At 50.1% G+C, this 16,597-nt stretch overlaps 1 protein-coding gene across 1 annotated transcript in view; it reads left to right on the forward strand.

The window, feature by feature from the left end:
* The window catches only part of SLC24A3 (solute carrier family 24 member 3), a 463,454-nt gene that overhangs the window by 322,341 nt on the left and 124,516 nt on the right, over nucleotides 1-16,597 (forward strand). The window contains exons 4-6 of the mRNA XM_065892354.1: nucleotides 10,655-10,729; nucleotides 13,938-14,022; nucleotides 14,368-14,471. Coding sequence (XP_065748426.1) covers nucleotides 10,655-10,729; nucleotides 13,938-14,022; nucleotides 14,368-14,471 — 264 coding nt within the window. The remainder of the gene's footprint in view (nucleotides 1-10,654; nucleotides 10,730-13,937; nucleotides 14,023-14,367; nucleotides 14,472-16,597) is intronic.

Consider the following 16,597-nt stretch of genomic DNA (forward strand, 5'->3'; position numbering starts at 1 on the left):
GGAGCAACTAAGCCCGTGCGCCACAACTACTGATCTTGTGCTCTAGAGCCCGAGAGCCACAGCTACTGAGCCTACGCGCCAGAACCACTGAAGTCCACGTGCCTAGAGCCTGTGCTCCACAACAAGAGAAGCCATCGCAATGAAAAGCCCACGCACTGCAACGAAGAGTACCCCCCACTCGCTGCAAATAGAGAAAGCCCGTGCGCAGCAACAAAGACCAAACGCAGCCAAAAAAAATAAATAATAAAATAAATTTATTTTTAAAATGCTGTGCTTACATATTTAGCAGACACGTTGGTGTTCCATTTTCCTGATCAAAGAATTGGGCAGTTGGACCCGACCTGAGGTCACAGTGCTGACAGTTGACAGGTTTCGTGTGGTTGGCTGAGTGCTTTACAATTGTTGAATTCAACCATTCATTCAGGAAGTATTTATTGAGCACATACTATGTGCTAGCCCTGTTCTGGGCACTAGGGATACATCAGAGGACAAGACAGACAAAGACCCCTGTCCTTGTGGAGCTCACATTCTAAGGAAGGAGACATACAATAAAATAAACATCATAATAAGAATTATCTGGTGTGCTAGAAGATAATCTGGGTAATAGAAAAATAGAGGGGGTGGAGCAGGGTCAGAAGCAGGAGTGGGGGCATGGGGGGTGCAGGAGAGGCACATTGGAGGGTCAGTGGGCTCCACAAGGCTGAGGTTTGAACAAAGGCTGAAGGAAACGAGGGACGGAGCCATGTGGACAGCTGCGGAGAGAGTGGGGCAGGCAGAGAGAACAGCCAGTGCAAGGGTCCGGAGGCAGAGCCAGCCGAGCTCATTAGGGAACAGCCAGGAGACCTGTGTGCCTGGAGCGGAATCAGCAAAGGGAGAGTCGGGGCATCAGAGCGTCTGTACTCATTACTCAACATCAAGAGACGTTACCTGAGTCCAGATGTGCAGCTTCTCTCTTGGCAGATCAGAAGCTCTGGCCGTACTAAGCGCATATTCTCACCTGCCCACCTGAGATGGGCGTCCACCGTCCAGTGAGCCACAGACCCTGCCCCATCCATGTGTCTCATCTCCACACCCTGCGGGCCCCTGTGGGCAGCTGAGGCCGTGGCGCTGGGCAGTAGCCTCTGGCAAGGACTCCCAAACCCGCCACCAACTCCCTGCCCTCAGCCCTGCCTTGACTGTCCTCCTTTCCGTCTGCCCTGATCTGTGCCTGTTCCGTGTAAGCCCAGTGAAGACTTCTGCTAGGCAATACTCTGAAAAGGAAGGAAGCCCACATAGATGAAAGGGAGTTTTCATTCCTGATTCTGCAAAGGAGACTCTTCCTTTGGAAAGAATGAATGGACTTCTTGAAATGTGTGCACATGCTTGTGGGGAGGGTTGCCGGGGGACCCGGGAAGCATTGCTCCTGCACTGTCATCCTTGTCTCCCGTCCTGACAGCAGGGCTTCGGGGGGATTTTATTTACTTTTTCAAAAATGAACTAATTAACCAAACCCCAAACCGTGTCTTGATCATACCACCTCACACCCAGTAGGATGGCTACTATGAAAAAAAAAAAAACACCAAAAAACAGAAAATAACAAGTGTTGGTGAAGACATGGAGAAATTGGAACCCTGTACACAGTTGGTGGGGATGTAAAATGGTGCAGCAGCCATGGAAAATAGTATGGCAGTTCCTCAAAAACTAGAACATAGAATCACCACGTGATCCAGCAATTCCACTTCTGGGTATCTACCCCCAAAGCATTGCAAGCAGGGACTCAAACAGATATTTGCACACCATGTTCTTAGCATCATCATTCACAACAGCCACAAATGCGGAAGCCACCCAAATGTCGAGTGACAGATGAATAGATGAACAGAACGTGTGTATCTGTAGAAGGGGTTATTACTCAGCCTTGTAAAGGGAGGACATTCTGACACCTGCTATAACATGTATGACTCTTGAAGACATTATGCGGAGTGAGATAAGCTAGTCACAAAGGGACAAATACTATAAGACTCCCCTTATATGAGGTCCCTAGAGTATTCACATTCATGGAAACACTAGGGATACTTCCTACGAAAGTAGAAAGGTGGTTGCCAGGGGCTGGGATGAGGGTGAATGGGGAGTTAGTGTTTAATGGAGACAGTTTCAGTTCGGGATGATGAAAAAGATCTGAAGACGGTGGTGGTGATGGTGGGACAGCAATGTGCATGCAATTAATGCCATTGATCTCTACACTTAAAAATGGTTAAAATGGTAAAGATTGTGTTGTGCGTGCTTACCACAATAAAAAAATTAAAATGAAATTTTTAAAAATCAAAAAATATTGAGAGATATAGGTACCTCTTTATAATATATATCTATACATATCTATATCTTTGTGTCTGTATCTATATCTATCTATCTATATGTATATAGACAGAGAGAGAGAGAAGCATGCAGTAGAGAGGTGGGTCGCTGGGTTCACATCTTGCCTCTGCCACCTAGTAGCTGTGTGACCTGAGCCAAGTTAATGAACTTGGTCCCCTCTGCGAGGAGGCGGGATTAACCCAGTGCCCCGTCCTGCAGCCATTGTTGTGAGGGTCATTGGAGCATGTGTGTGCCCGGCCCCCAGGGAGCCCCTGTAAGGCTCACGTGGACATCAGCCCAGCTGCAGAAACCTGTCCCCAGACCCTGCCTTTAGTGGATATTGAGGAGAAATGGCAGTTATCACCCCCACTCCCTTGAGAAACTGACAACCAAGTGAAATAAATGAGGTCCTCAGGGACTCTGGAAGCACTCTCAGAGTGGACCCTGTGCCAGAGGGATCTGGGGCGGGAGGAAGAGAGAGGAGAGAGAGACAGTGACCCCAGTTGTGCTGACCTCCGAGAACACCGTCAGCCATGGGCTTCATCTGGGCATCGTGAGAGGCTTCAAGTGACGTAGTTACAGGGTTTATGCCAATGAGCAGGTATATTAACATATACTCACTTCCTTTAGCATTTGAGTCCCTGCGAGAGAATCCTCTTCAGGTGGAAATGGTTCCAAAGACCTTCGGATGCCAACTACAGAAGGACTAGGGGTGGAACTAAGGGGGAGCGTTCCCATGTTCTGTTGGTCTCAGCTTTGAGAGCCATGCCCTGGCTGGGAATACACTCACCTGGACCGGACTGCTAGTGCCGGCTCCAGTGGACGTTTCCCCAGTCCAGCCTCAACACTGGCTCTATCACAATTGCAGGACACCTCAGCAACAATCCGCAGGGAAATTTGAAAAGACAAGCTTTATTACTCACAGATCCTGGTGGGTACACGGCATGTCCGGGGCCACACGGTGAGGTCATGGGGAGGGGGTGTGGGGAGAGAGAGAGAACAGTCTTGAGGTTCTGCCTTTATTGAGGTCAAGGATGGGGTGTCTAGGGTTGCTCTGGGTCGCTGTTTATTGGCGAATTTAAAACATAAGAGCAGGAATTATGGTGCAGGTAGGGAAAATCAAGGTCACTCAAGGGGTCGCTTATCTGGGTCACCCAGGATTTCTGAAAAGGGAACTTCCAGGGTGGGGTCACCTGTCTCCTCATCTAGCTGTGTAGCTGACGATGTGTTTACTGAGGTGGATGCCTTTGGAATGGATGCCGAATGGGGGCATCCATTAGGGGGTCAAAGCCTAATGTCGGGCACTTATATTACAACCAGAAAAGCTCATGGCCAGGCACATACACTACTGTCCCCACTAGATTTTGGGAAGACAGTTGTGTCTGAGAGTGGTCCAGCTTGATTTCATACTGCGTTTCGTTGCTTCCACAGTCTTCCTTAACCCACTTCCCTCTTGTTTTAATTTGGGCTGTCCTAGAAGCAGACCCTGAGACAAGCATTAGAATTCAGTGGTCAGGGACTTCCCTGGTGGTCCGTGGCTAAGACTCCGTGCTCCCAATGCAGGGTACCCAGCTTCAATCTCTGGTCAGGGAAGTAGATCCCACATGCTGCAACTAAGAGTTTGCAGGCTGCAACTAACACCTGGTGCAGCCAAATAAATATTAAAAAAAAAAAAGAAAGAATTCAGGGGTCACTTGGAATGCAGGAAGTAAGACAGAGAAGGGACAATTGCTAATAAAAGGTGAGTGGTGGAGCTTACAACACTATGGGCCCCTTAAGCTTAATTCACCTGTGGGAACCCAGGCAGACAGTGTGGAGGGACCCCACCCAGGGGGCAAGGGAGCTGGGACTCATGCACCAACTCCCATCGGTCAAGTCTTCAAGGAAATTGAGGCAGATTCTGAGCATTGAAAGGCAGTAGAGTTCTCTAAATTAATAGCACCTGAGTAATATGGCAGGTCCAAGGGTCACCCCTAGCCATCTGCTACCTTCCTCTTCCCTGCAGCCCTCACCCCCAGATCCTCCTGGTCAGAACCCAAGTCTGGCTTGAGGCTGTATTTCTCTCTCTAGTCACCAGGGAAGTGAGCAGAGGTGGTAGTAGAGACAGAGAATGGTCCTGCCGTAACGTTATGGGGCCACTGGACACCAAGCTTGTCAGGGGGGAGAATGATTTTTAAAGAAATAACTTTTTTACCAAGTTTAATCATATATGATCACTTGAAGCTATGAAAAAGGCAGAGAAGGAAAGTAGGTAGATTTTTTTGGTTATTATTCTAACTGTATTCCCCGGGAGATTTAGAACAATTTCCACCAAGGCCAGAGTTCTATAGATCTTCCCTGGAAATTGCTTCTCCAGTACCACCTTCACTGAAATTAAAGACAGAGCAACACGAGTGCAGATGATGTAGTACAAGGAAATTGTCTGTGAAAATCCCTGACTGTAGATGCCACATAAAACAGCGGGGTTAATGTCATGCTGTTGGGATACATTTGCCCTCACAGTATGGAAGTCCTTATGTGTATCGACATTTCAGCTAGAGCCTGTTCACCTCCATTAAGCCACAGGCCATGACGATTTCCTGTTACCTTAGGTATTTTTCGGTTTAACCATCGTCACCAAAGTTCTCTAGTTTTATTAGTCCCAATCAACCTTTAAAATTGCCTGATGAGATAGAATTTATCTTTCAAGATCCCAGTTCAGTAACCACTTTCTCTGTGAAGCCTTCTCTGACCTCCTTCTCCCGTGCCCAGCAGAATGAATCTTCTCTGCCCTATATTGGTTAGGGAGGCACATGGCTGCAAGTACAGAAACCCCAACTAATGGTGACTGAGGCAAATAGGGGATTCATTTTCTCACAGAGTAAGAAGTACGGAGGGAAGTGGTTTCTGGCATTAGATCAGCTGGTGAATGGCGTTCTCAGGGCTCTGTTCCCCTTAACATGTTGGTGTGTATTGTCATGCTTATTGTCTCATGGTCACATAATGGCTGCTGGCATTCCAGACATCACATCCGAGTTCAAGGCAGGAAGAAAGGGTGACTTTAGTTGAATCTGTCCCTTATTCTCATTGCCCAAAATTGTGTTACATGAGCATGGCTAGTACCAGGGAGGCTAGAAAAGCTGAATATATTGTCATTCAAAGCAACAAGAAAGTTTGAGTTCTTGGAAGTTACTTCTCGTTATTATTGTTTTCACTCTGGCTCTTTTTAATCACCTTGGTTGTAGCTGTTACCTGTTGCCACAATAATGCTGTGTAACAAATGGTCTCAAAACCTCAGTGACATACAACAATAAACATTTATTTAGCTCATGGGCGTCTGGGGTTCAGCAGAACTGGGTTGGGCTTGGCCAGGCTCAGCGGGGCTCGCCCGTGTCTGAGGCCGAGCTGCTCGCCAGCTGACCTCTGACAGCCTCAGCAGGGAGAGTGTGGATGACTGACAGCAGCTGCTGTGCCAGTCATGCTATTCGGCCACTTCCCTTGACAGCTTCCGAAGGTGACACCAGCTACTCTGTGAGCACCCCCCGTCTTGGAACCCATTCACTCCAGGTGAGTGGGGCCCTCATTCTATGCAAGCTTGGAACGGGGTAGAGAGGAAGGTGTGAAGGACACAGATGCTGCCCTTCAAGAGAAGGGAGGCAGATACATAAACCTGAAACAGGGCCCGTGGTCGTGTCAGCACATGGTCGAAGTCAAAGTACAGATGCCCTGTTAGGTTCCTGGGGAAGAGAAGCCCCTGTGGTCTGAGACTTGAGCTGAAGCTCACACAGGTGCCCCTCTCCTCTCCAGACACCGTCACTCATCTTTAGAACATGGCCCGCATTGGCCTGCCCTGGTTGCTGTAGCCGGGCTGCAGTTTCCACGTGGACCAGTTTCCATGTGGGCGGCCCCAGGGTACTGGGTCAGCTCAGCCATTTTTGAGACTTCCAATCTGTCTTGTGTTTTGTAGCGCACCTTGTAAAAATGATAACATTAAAGAACATCATCTAACAACTCCCCATCTGGAAGTTTATCCTAGAAATGCAAAAGGATATATGTTTAAAGATTTTTATTGCAACACTGGTTGTGGTCCATTCATTTATAAAGGAAAATAGGGATTCACTCAAAATACAGAGGTAGCGAGGGTTTACCCATATTCATGCTGATCACATTTATACTTGTATGTAAATGGTATATTTATGGACGTAGAGAAGGGACTTGAGGACATGGGGAGGGGGAAGGGTAAGCTGGGATGAAGTGAGAGAGTGGCATGGACATACATACACTACCAAACGTAAAATAGATAGCTAGTGGGAAGCAGCCGCATAGCACAGGGAGATCAGCTCGGTACTTTGTGACCACCTAGAGGGGTGGGATAGGGAGGGTGGGAGGGAGACGCAAGAGGGAGGGGATATGGGGGTATATGTATACGTATAGCTGATTCACTTTGTTATAAAGCAGAAACTAACACACCGTTGTAAAGCAATTATACTCCAATAAAGATGTTAAAAATAAATAAATAAATAAATAAGGACATCAGTGGCTCCGAAACGGCAGCCCCCAAAAGTGGATGGCTAGGATTCTGAAACCGTCCCTCCCTCTGTGTGGTTGGAGAAGACAGCTTATTAGTAGGCGAGCTGAAAATAGAAAGTGGAAATGGGGTAGCAAATCAGAAACGACCTCTGCAGTGGGCGGCAGCCGGGCCCCATGGGAAGGCCTGGAGAGGGTGCTTGGATGAGTTACGATGCTCTCTGAGGTGCCTGGGAGACGGGTCCATAACGCCCTGCCTCCCATGGGAATTAGAAGAACTGAGTGAGAGAGTCCTTGAGAAGGACCGGAGCAGGCCTAAGTTTCTGGTCCCACGAAGAGTGGCAAATATTATTAATAGTGATGGTATTATTATCCTTGTCAATGATGCTATTATTATATCCTTTGGAAATAATAGGAATGGTCAAATTAATCCCCAAATGCCTCATTCTCTAAACTACGTGGACCAGTGGTATTGACAGGACCATCGATATCACACTTCCAGTAGGCCCTCTGCCTCTTCAAGTTTGACTTTGTCCATTTGTTTTGTTCCTTGATGCTGTTTTGGTTTTGTGTTTTTATTAGTAGTAGACCTTTTCAAGAGCAGTTTTAGGTTCCCAGCATAACTGAACAGCGGATACAGAGTTCCCACATCCCTCCGCCCCCGACACACACGTGGCACCCCCATCAGTATCTTGTTCTGTTTTGTTTGTTCTTCTGGTGGGAACCCGATTTCCAGTGGATAACATGGTTAGAAGAGAGTTTCTTGTAAGCAAAGTGGCATGCCGCCCTCAGATACCAGGAGGTGCTCTGCAGCTGGAAAGGAGCCCCATGGCCTGGCAGGCCCCTGGGTGTCAGATGAGCTTTGTCCCAGGGTATCTGAGTGTTGGCGTCCCCACCTCACGCTGCCTTGTGCACAGCTTTCAGTTAGTGCACAGCTAACTTGGCTTTCAATGGTCATCACCCTTGAAATCACAGAGAGCCTGGCAGATCTATTCATTTCTGGTCCTAATCCAGGTGTTGACATTGCCATGCGTTAGATGGAGCTTCTTGCCTCGAAACAGGATCAATACATAATATTGGAACATGGTCTTGGAGAGAGAGTTTATGGACTTGTAAGCGGCATTGGGGGTTTTAGCCTGTTGAGTATGTCAGCTACGGACAGTTTATCTAATTCTTGGTTAATCCACAGATGTGTGTAACTCTGTATTCCAATTACTGCGTTTGGCTGTCCCTTCAAAGATAATGATAAAGCCTGCATAATATGGGATCGGCCAAATAATACGGCAAAAGAGGGTTTGAGTCCATTGCAACTTGGGAATGTATATTCTGACTCACCCACAAAGCTATAACATACAGCACCAATTTTTTTTAATTGACATTTCCACTCCACCTCCCGAAAAAACACCCCACAGGCAAAAACTTCCTACAGCTTATGAATAGACCAATCAGTAGAAAGTTCTTTTTAAGGCTTCTCGGCATGGCTGGCTTCCCAAGGCTCACCAGAGATCCGAAAAGTGTAAGAAAGAGTCCTGACCTCTCAAATCTCCCACCACCTACAAAAATCACATAAGAAACACAAATTCAAGGTGGACAAATCAGAAAATATGGATAGGAATTATAAAGTGCAGATAGAGTTACACCAACCAAGGGAAAAACTATTTTGATTTATGGTCTTACAAACTCTTACATGCAAATATCAATATATAAGTGTGTGTATATGTATGCACTCATATACATAGATAATTTAACAAAAGAGGTTGTACACAATGTTTTATAGCATTTTTTATTTAACAAGGGATCGTAAATGCCTTTCCTTGTCACTAAATATGAATTTACATAATCCCTGTTAACAGTATTTCCTTGAATGATGAATCATTACTTCTATAACCCATCCCCTATGGTATATTTTGTTAGGCTTTGGTAATTTATTATAATCAGCATTTTGGAAGGAATATCCCTGTTGCCTATGTTCCTGTCCCCTTGTCTGATACTTCCACAGAATCACTTTAGAATCTTAAAATCTGGTTTAAAAGACCAAACACATAGATGTGAAAAAGAGAACCAGTTCGTAAAGGGGGAGGAGTGTCTAAATGAGTACAACAGCCAAGAGTCAGAGGCCAGAGAGATCGTCTCATGCTTGAGTTGCTCCAGAAGGCTTCTAGAAGGACAGCTGCAAGTGACAGAAATGCAAATCAGCTTAAGTATCAAAGGCACATTATCAGTTCATGAAATTGGAGAGTCCACGTTGGTTTCAGGCTGAGCTGGGCCCAGAGTCCACATGGTGTCACTGGGCACGTGTGTGTGTACACACGTGTGTATCCACCTGTCCTCCCACTTGGTTCAGCTCCTTGCTGGGTGAGCTCACTCTCAGGCAGGCTCTCTAGGGCAGCTGCAGACTCAGGTGGTGCTTTTATCTCCAAGGGGAGAGGCCCCCTCTCCCAGCTTCTCTGTTGACCCCTGCCCAGCCCCTTAAAGACCTCTTGCCCACCCACCACTGCCTGATGGAGAATGGCGTGTTCCAGTGCCCAGCCTGGGCCCTGTGCCCGTGCCCTGTGGTGAGGCGGGTGGGGTATGTGATAGAGGCCCTTCCTGCAGAGCAGTTAGCCAAAGGAAAAGATGCTGGGAGGTCAAAATACGAGGGAGAAGTGACTCCTGAGGATGCTGGAACTTGAAGGATGAGTAGCCACGCCCATTAGAAGTTTGGGGCTGCAAGTAACAGGAAAACTCCAAATCAAATGGGCCTGTTTGCCAGTATGTTATGCTATGAAGTCCAGAGGCAGGGGGTGGCTCAGGGATCATGTGATCAATGGCTCAGTGACATCATTACATTGACTCAGGGTCAACTTCATCTCAAGTCAGAGTTCTCTCAATTTGTTGGCCAATGGCAGTCAGGACTCCCAGCTTCCTGGTCCACAGCTGGAGGGTGTGGACCCACTCTCTGTGGCAAGGACTGTAAAGCCTTTCCTGCCATCTGATTGGGCCAGCCAAGGTCACATGCCCACCCCTGAACCAATAGCCATCCCTGCGGAATACTGCACCCTGATTGGCTCATCAGGGTGATCTACTCCTGGAAGAAAGGGTGGAGCCACCTTCCACAGGGGAGCAAAACTGGGGTCCTATTAGGAAGGAGTGGAGGATGGATGCTGAGTGGTCAACCAACAATGGACTGTGAATAAGATCTCATTAATTAGAGAGGAGACATAGAGCTGGTTAAGGTAGAGAAGGGATTTGTGGCCCAAAGGTAGAATTCCAAGGAATGCCTTGGTTATGGTTGACCAAGGATATGGAAGCAAGAGTGCAGGGACTGTCCTGCAGGGAACAGGAGCATGAACAAACTCAGTAGGAAGTATTCATCTATTTGTTCCTTCATTGCACATAAATTTATTGAGCACCTACTATGCACCAGGCCCTGTGCTGAGTGCTGGGGATCAATGAGATAAAGTTCATACCCTCATGGACTTTTAGAGGGGGAAAGAGACAACAAACAAATTAATTGAACATAAAATAGGTCAAGAGAAACAAAGCAGAATAAGGGGGGTGAAGAGAAAGGTAAGGGAGGGGAGTCCAAGGCCCCTTGCTTTGATTGACATTAACCCAGGGACCTGAAGGACACGGAGGACGGAGCCAAGTTGATGTGGGGGGAACGTGTTCTGGGCAGAGGGAACAGCACGTGTAAAGGTCCTGGGGCAGGCATCTGTGGTGTGTTTGGGGACCTAGGAGGTGGACAAGGTGTGAGGGTGGGAGCTGGCAGGCATTGCAATGACTTTGTACATGGTGTCATGACTCTGACTTTAACCCCTTCCCTCCTCTCTTCCAGGCCATGTACATGTTCTATGCGCTGGCGATAGTGTGTGATGACTTCTTTGTCCCCTCCTTGGAAAAGATCTGTGAGGTATGTGTCTGAGCCCCGGTACTGCTCCATCCTCCCCTACTGAGGTCCTGGGGAGCCCTCCATGCAGGTGGGGTGGGAAGGCCAGGCACCAGCATGCTTCAGAGCCATGGGCAGTATTAGTGCAAACACATCTCCAGTCTGCTTAGAATTTCAGTGTGCAGATCCGCAGTTGGGCTTTAACCCTCACGGCCAGTGGTCCCTGCCCCATTGGGCGTAACTCAAGGTACCGCCTGTGCTCAGCTCCTGCCTTCTAAGCCTGGCTCTTCCTTTCTCCCCTCACTTCCTCCATCCTCCTCACTGCCCTTTCCTTCTGCCGCTGCCGTAACCCTCCCTCGTGATTCGATTCGTGGGGTCCTCACAGAGTGAGAAGTCTTCAGCCATACCTCCACTGCCCTTCCTCTCCGTGTATGTGCAGAGACGCTCCAGGCAGAGGCCTGAAAGGCAAGGCGATGAAAGAACTGGCCACAGAGACCAGGAAATCAGCCCGGTGAACGCCAGGCTGAACACCAAGTTACACCCCTTTCATCTGAAAACACTTAGCATATCTAGAACTCTTTCATTCTCTTGCTTCTTTCATCTCTTTTTCTGGTTTGAAATGTAGCTTGCTTTATCTGGAAGTGTTCTGTTTTATTTTATTTTTAATTCAGAATCCCCTTTGCAGAAGGGGTCTCTTCCCCAGATGCACTTCCTGTCCATCCAGAGCGCCTGCTCCTTCACGTAGCCTTCAGCCTGGGCTGACCCTCCCTTTCTTCCCTCCCTTCCCCCCAGTGTCCGATTCACTGGGTCTTGGGGGACAGTGGGGAACAGAAGTAGCATTTCTATTAAGTTCCCAGGTGATGTGGAGACTGCTGGTCTGGAAGACATGCTTCGAGAACCGCTAGCTGAAGCAGTTTCTTCCACGTTCTGAAGTCTGTTAGTTTTGTGTACTTAAAGCAATAAAAGAGAGTCATGCCACAGCAACCGTGGAGAGGCCCCGGGAGTGGAGGTGGGAAGTGGGAAAGGAAAATCGGTGATCTGGTCTCTGAGATGGATGCCGGCCAGCGGAAGCCTTTTGTCCAAAGTGATTGAACGTGAGCACAGGGTCGCCTGATGGAGAAGAGGAGAAAGCGCAGAAGCACCTATAATCGGGCTCAGCTGTGATCTCTGAAATCCACCATTTGGTAGTTTACTCCTCACGTGAAGCGAACTACGCTCTGTCCCACACGTTTTTTTAATAGCAACGTTAAGACCTCGTGCTGGAAATGCACATACAATTGTCAGAACGTGTTCTCCTCCATTGAGGAGACCCATAGCACCTGTGAGCACAGCCCTTGGGGAGGAATCAGGGTGAAACAGCGTCGCGGGGCCGTGGGACGCGGGGCAGCTCCCGAGTGAGACACAGGGGCAGGTGAAGCGCTGGAGCTGGAGATGCAGAGGGAAAAGGAGGTGAGAGAGTGGCTGGGCCTTGGGATCGGGGAAGGGCTTGTGCAGGGGCAGGATGGGAGCAGCGGTCTCAGCGGCAACGTCTTACAAGGACGGATATTTAAGCGGAGAAGAGTCAGAGCCGGTGAACCAAGCCTGGAGAGCCCGGGGCGGGACTCAGCGTGCCTGCGTGTGGGGAGCCCTGAGGACGCCAGGCTGGGGCATCAGGAGGGGGCTGGGGCATCAGGAGGGAGCTGGGAAAGCTTCTGAGGACTGTTCTGATAGATGGAAAGGGTCCTGAGGCAGGAAGACCCCCCAGCTGGTGACTCTAAGCACCCAGTGCCAGGTGGCCAGGGCCAAAGTGAATGAGGGGTGAAAGGGGCGGGGAGGTGAAGGAGGAAGAAGCAAAGTGAGTGAACGAAGGAGTGAGAGGAACAGGAGATAAGCCCGGCTGTGGAGTCCACAGCTAATGCCCGAGCTGGAGCGGACACAGCAGGGAGAGGACAAACCAGCCACGGAGTGTAAGCGCTGTTAGGGTACCTGCCCGGTGAGACGGGATGCCTGGCACCGCTCACAGCCACACCGTTCACCTTGAGGTGTCAGCACCTCCATCTTAGGGTCTCCTCAGAACCACATGCAACGTTTAGCTTTTCAGTCAAGATCCAGGGAACCCAGGTTTCCAGGTCAAAATGCTCAGTAGGGCTCTGGCGGCAGCCTCTTGATGGTCATTCGACCCGGTGGCCTTGGCCGAGGGCATGCTGCCCCTCCATGGCTGAGCAAGGAAGTGCAGCTGCGGTGCCGCTGGGAAGAGGGGATGCCCGGAGGGATCTGGCTCTTTCCTGACAGCCGGCAGCTTCCTTTCTGCATCAGGACTGGATGCAGAAAAGCTCCCCACACCACGCAGCCTCAGTGTCACGTGTCTTCTTGCAGATCACCTTTAGGATCAACAAACCGGGTAACCTGGACAGTTCATTGTGTAGCTTATCTTGGCGGGGCTCATCATCTCTTTGTACTCATTCTCACCACCCCCCATACTCCCCCTACCCCGGGATTCAAGACTGCATTGCGAATGGGGGTGGGTTTCAGGAGGGTGACCCTCCCCACTCCCAAAAGCCTCCATAGCCTCCTAGACTCAAGGCTCTAAAACTGCTTACCAGGAGCCTGATGTAGCCCAAGATCATCAGCATAGTAATGAAAAAAATCTGAATGTTTTACGTAAAAATGTGTATTTGGGGGTCTCTTTAAGTAGGGATATTTTGCAACACAGAGGGCACTGAGCTTTCAAAAAGGAGGTGGGGCTTCCCTGGTGGCGCAGTGATTGAGAGTCCGCCTGCCGATGCAGGGGACACGGGTTCGTGCCCCGGTCCGGGAAGATCCCACGTGCCGCGGAGCGGCTGGGCCGGTGAGCCATGGCCGCTGAGCCTGCGCGTCCGGAGCCTGTGCTCCGCAACGGGAGGGGTCACAACAGTGAGAGGCCCGTGTACCGCAAAAAAAAAAAAAAAAAAAGGAGGTGAAGTCCCACTTGCCTCACATGGCCCGTGCCCATACCCCCATTATCTGTGCAGCCCCGGGGGCATTTGGCTTAGGATCTCTGGATCTTGTCAGAGCCTTTAATTGGAGGGAATATGTAGCCCCCTCCCTGATATTGCCCCAGAGAGGAGGTGTGGCCCAGAGGGGGGGCGGGCCGGAGAGGCTGAGCTGGGGAAGAAGGGGAGGCTGAGGATGGACTGAGCTTGGGACCTGGGGAGTCACAGTCACCTCCGTTCCAGGAGAGTCCCGGCTCACCTGTGCTTTTGCTCCTCTGCAGCGCCTGCACCTCAGCGAGGATGTGGCCGGGGCCACGTTCATGGCAGCAGGCAGTTCAGCTCCAGAGCTGTTCACATCGGTCATAGGTAGGTGCCCACCTGGGGAACGTCTCAGCCCTGCTCTGCCTGAAGGACAGGGCCTCTGGAAACGAGAACCCTGAGACCCCAAGGGGCAGAACACCAGCCTCCCACCCGCTGGGGTTGCTGTTCTTATTTTATGAAGGTGATGCTTTTGCTTTGCATCAATGGGTTCCAGAACCAGTACCAATGGTTCTGTGGGACAGAGGGCCCAACAGACATTAGCAAGCTCTCTCCAACCCCCTGCTGTTTCCTGTAGATCCCGAGAACAGTCTAATGCTTACAAAAGCTCCCCTGCACCCGCCTTGGGTGCAGCCCCCTCCAGCAGGCAGCCGATGTTGGTCTGTGTTTCAGGCGTCTTCATCACCAAGGGTGACGTGGGAGTGGGGACCATCGTGGGCTCCGCGGTGTTCAACATCCTGTGCATCATCGGCGTCTGCGGGCTCTTCGCCGGGCAGGTAAGACTGGCGGCAGAACGTGGCATGGGGAGGGGGAGGGGCAGCGTGGAGGTGAGTCAGGGGCCTGTCTCCCTGGAGCGCACCCACGTGTGGGCCAGAGGCCTTGGGCAGGGTGACGTGGGGTCTCACACCCCAGGAGGCTGGCCCAGCCGGGACTGGAAACCCAGGCACCATGATTTGGTCTCCGTGACGATGGGTCGTGGAGTGCGCGGATCCATGTGAATAAGTAACCAGCCTGCGAATCTGAACGTGTCACACTCATTTTGATATGTTACTGAACTGAACTAGAATGATGTAAAAATAGTCTTAGGAATGGAAATAGAGTAAATGAGAGAGAGAGAGAGAGAGAGAGAGAGAGAGGAAACGACAGATTTTCTTTTTCTGCTCAAAACAGTTTGCACTTGTCACAGTTTGGGGCGAGTTCTCTCTTTTTCGACAACGATCAAGCATTTGACTTCTGTGTCCACTTTAGCTTACTTTGGGGGTCATGAGGGGCTTTGCGTGTCTGCCTTGTATCTACAGAGACTATTCCACTGCCAGGAGGTGTTGTGGGGCCTGTGTCCGTCTGGTGTCTGTCTTGGAAAGTCTTGGGAAGACACCCGAAGTCACCAAAGTAATGAGGCTGCTGGGCACCCACAGCATTGCAGTGGGTAGCTGGGGGTCTGCGGCCACCCTGGCCAGCTCTGATGCCCTAGTTTCTTCGTAGGGAGATTATTCAGAAACACAGTCCTGAGCTCTCTGCCCAAACAGCCAGGACTCTGTATCTTCCAGGAAAAGCGAGTTCTAGTCACTAGCCCACGAGGGTCCCCAACATGGAGTACTGAGGCACCGGGTGACCCCACCAGCCTCCTGGCTGTGGAGGGAGGATGCAGGTCCTGCTAGAAGCAGCTGATTGATTTGCAGGGCTAAGGAAGCTCCTGCAAACCTTCTCCCACATCCTTTTCCAGACCCTTCGTCGTGTGGTCAGCTGGCCAGGGGCACCCAGCTCAACCCAACTCTCAGGCAGACTCCAGAGTCTATAATGCCGGCTGCGCCCTGGCACCACTGCGCTCTGCATCGCCTGCTTTTCACTCCTGTCTGTCTTCCTTATGCCGACTGATTTGTCTGGGTTGCCTGGTGGGTTCGATGCTTCTGGGCAGCAAGGCAGAGCGACACCTTGATCTCATCAGGGGTCGGCTCCAGAGCCCACAGTTGGACGCTTACTTCTGAGAGGAAGCTGCTGGGCAGCTGGGTCCATACGCAAGTTGAGCTCCACCCAACTTGCAAGACTGAACATTTTCTTTCTTCATCCTTTCAGTCGGTTACCTTTTGTCTTAGATTTTGTGGACCCACGATGTGGCGTTTTTTTTAGATCTCCTCTAAATGTGGTTAGTATCGCAAAAAATGAGTGTCTGTCTTTGCCTTCGGGGCCATCTGTACTTTCTGGTTCTCACCTGTGCGGGCTGCCCTCTCATTGCCTCCCAGAGATTAAGCCACGTTCTGCAGAGCCTGTGGCTGTCAGCACTGTCTCAGCATCGCCACCATCAGCAGTATGAGTATTAGTGCTGTCACTAGTTCATTAGTCATTGGTACCTGAAGCCTGATGCAAAGTCAGACCCAAAGGGGGAGAAGTAACGTAAAGAAAAGAAACAACTGGCTGGAAAGTGCCGAGTAAATACCACGCAACTAATTACATAGGAGATGGGTTGAATGCATTTGTGTTTCATAAGTTACTAGCAATGAGGGTAATCACTGGCTTGGTTAGAACAGAAAAGACACATTGCTTCTTGAACTTTAGCAAGTGCTGGTATCAGTCAGTTCACCCCCCCACCACCCCGGGAAGGTCTTTGCCAAGCTCATCTCACATGATTGTGGAGAGAAACACCAACCACCACGATGGTGTTAGGAGCAGCCCATGGGATGATTCTGGGGGCTGGCCCTCCCTTCTGACTTTCCTTGTCCTGTGTCCACTCAGAGAGCTCCAAGGCCACCCAGCTCTCTTTTTCAGACCTTTGTAGAATCCCGGAAGTCTTCGCAGAGGGAGAAAAATGATGTTTTGGGAAGAACATGAGGCTGGGGATCAGACTGGCCTGGGTTTGAATCCTGACTCTGCCATTTGCTGACTGTGGAGCCTTGGAGAAGTTACT

This window comes from Phocoena phocoena, chromosome 15 (genome assembly GCF_963924675.1).
Source record: "Phocoena phocoena chromosome 15, mPhoPho1.1, whole genome shotgun sequence".
NCBI classification, from domain to species: domain Eukaryota; kingdom Metazoa; phylum Chordata; class Mammalia; order Artiodactyla; family Phocoenidae; genus Phocoena; species Phocoena phocoena.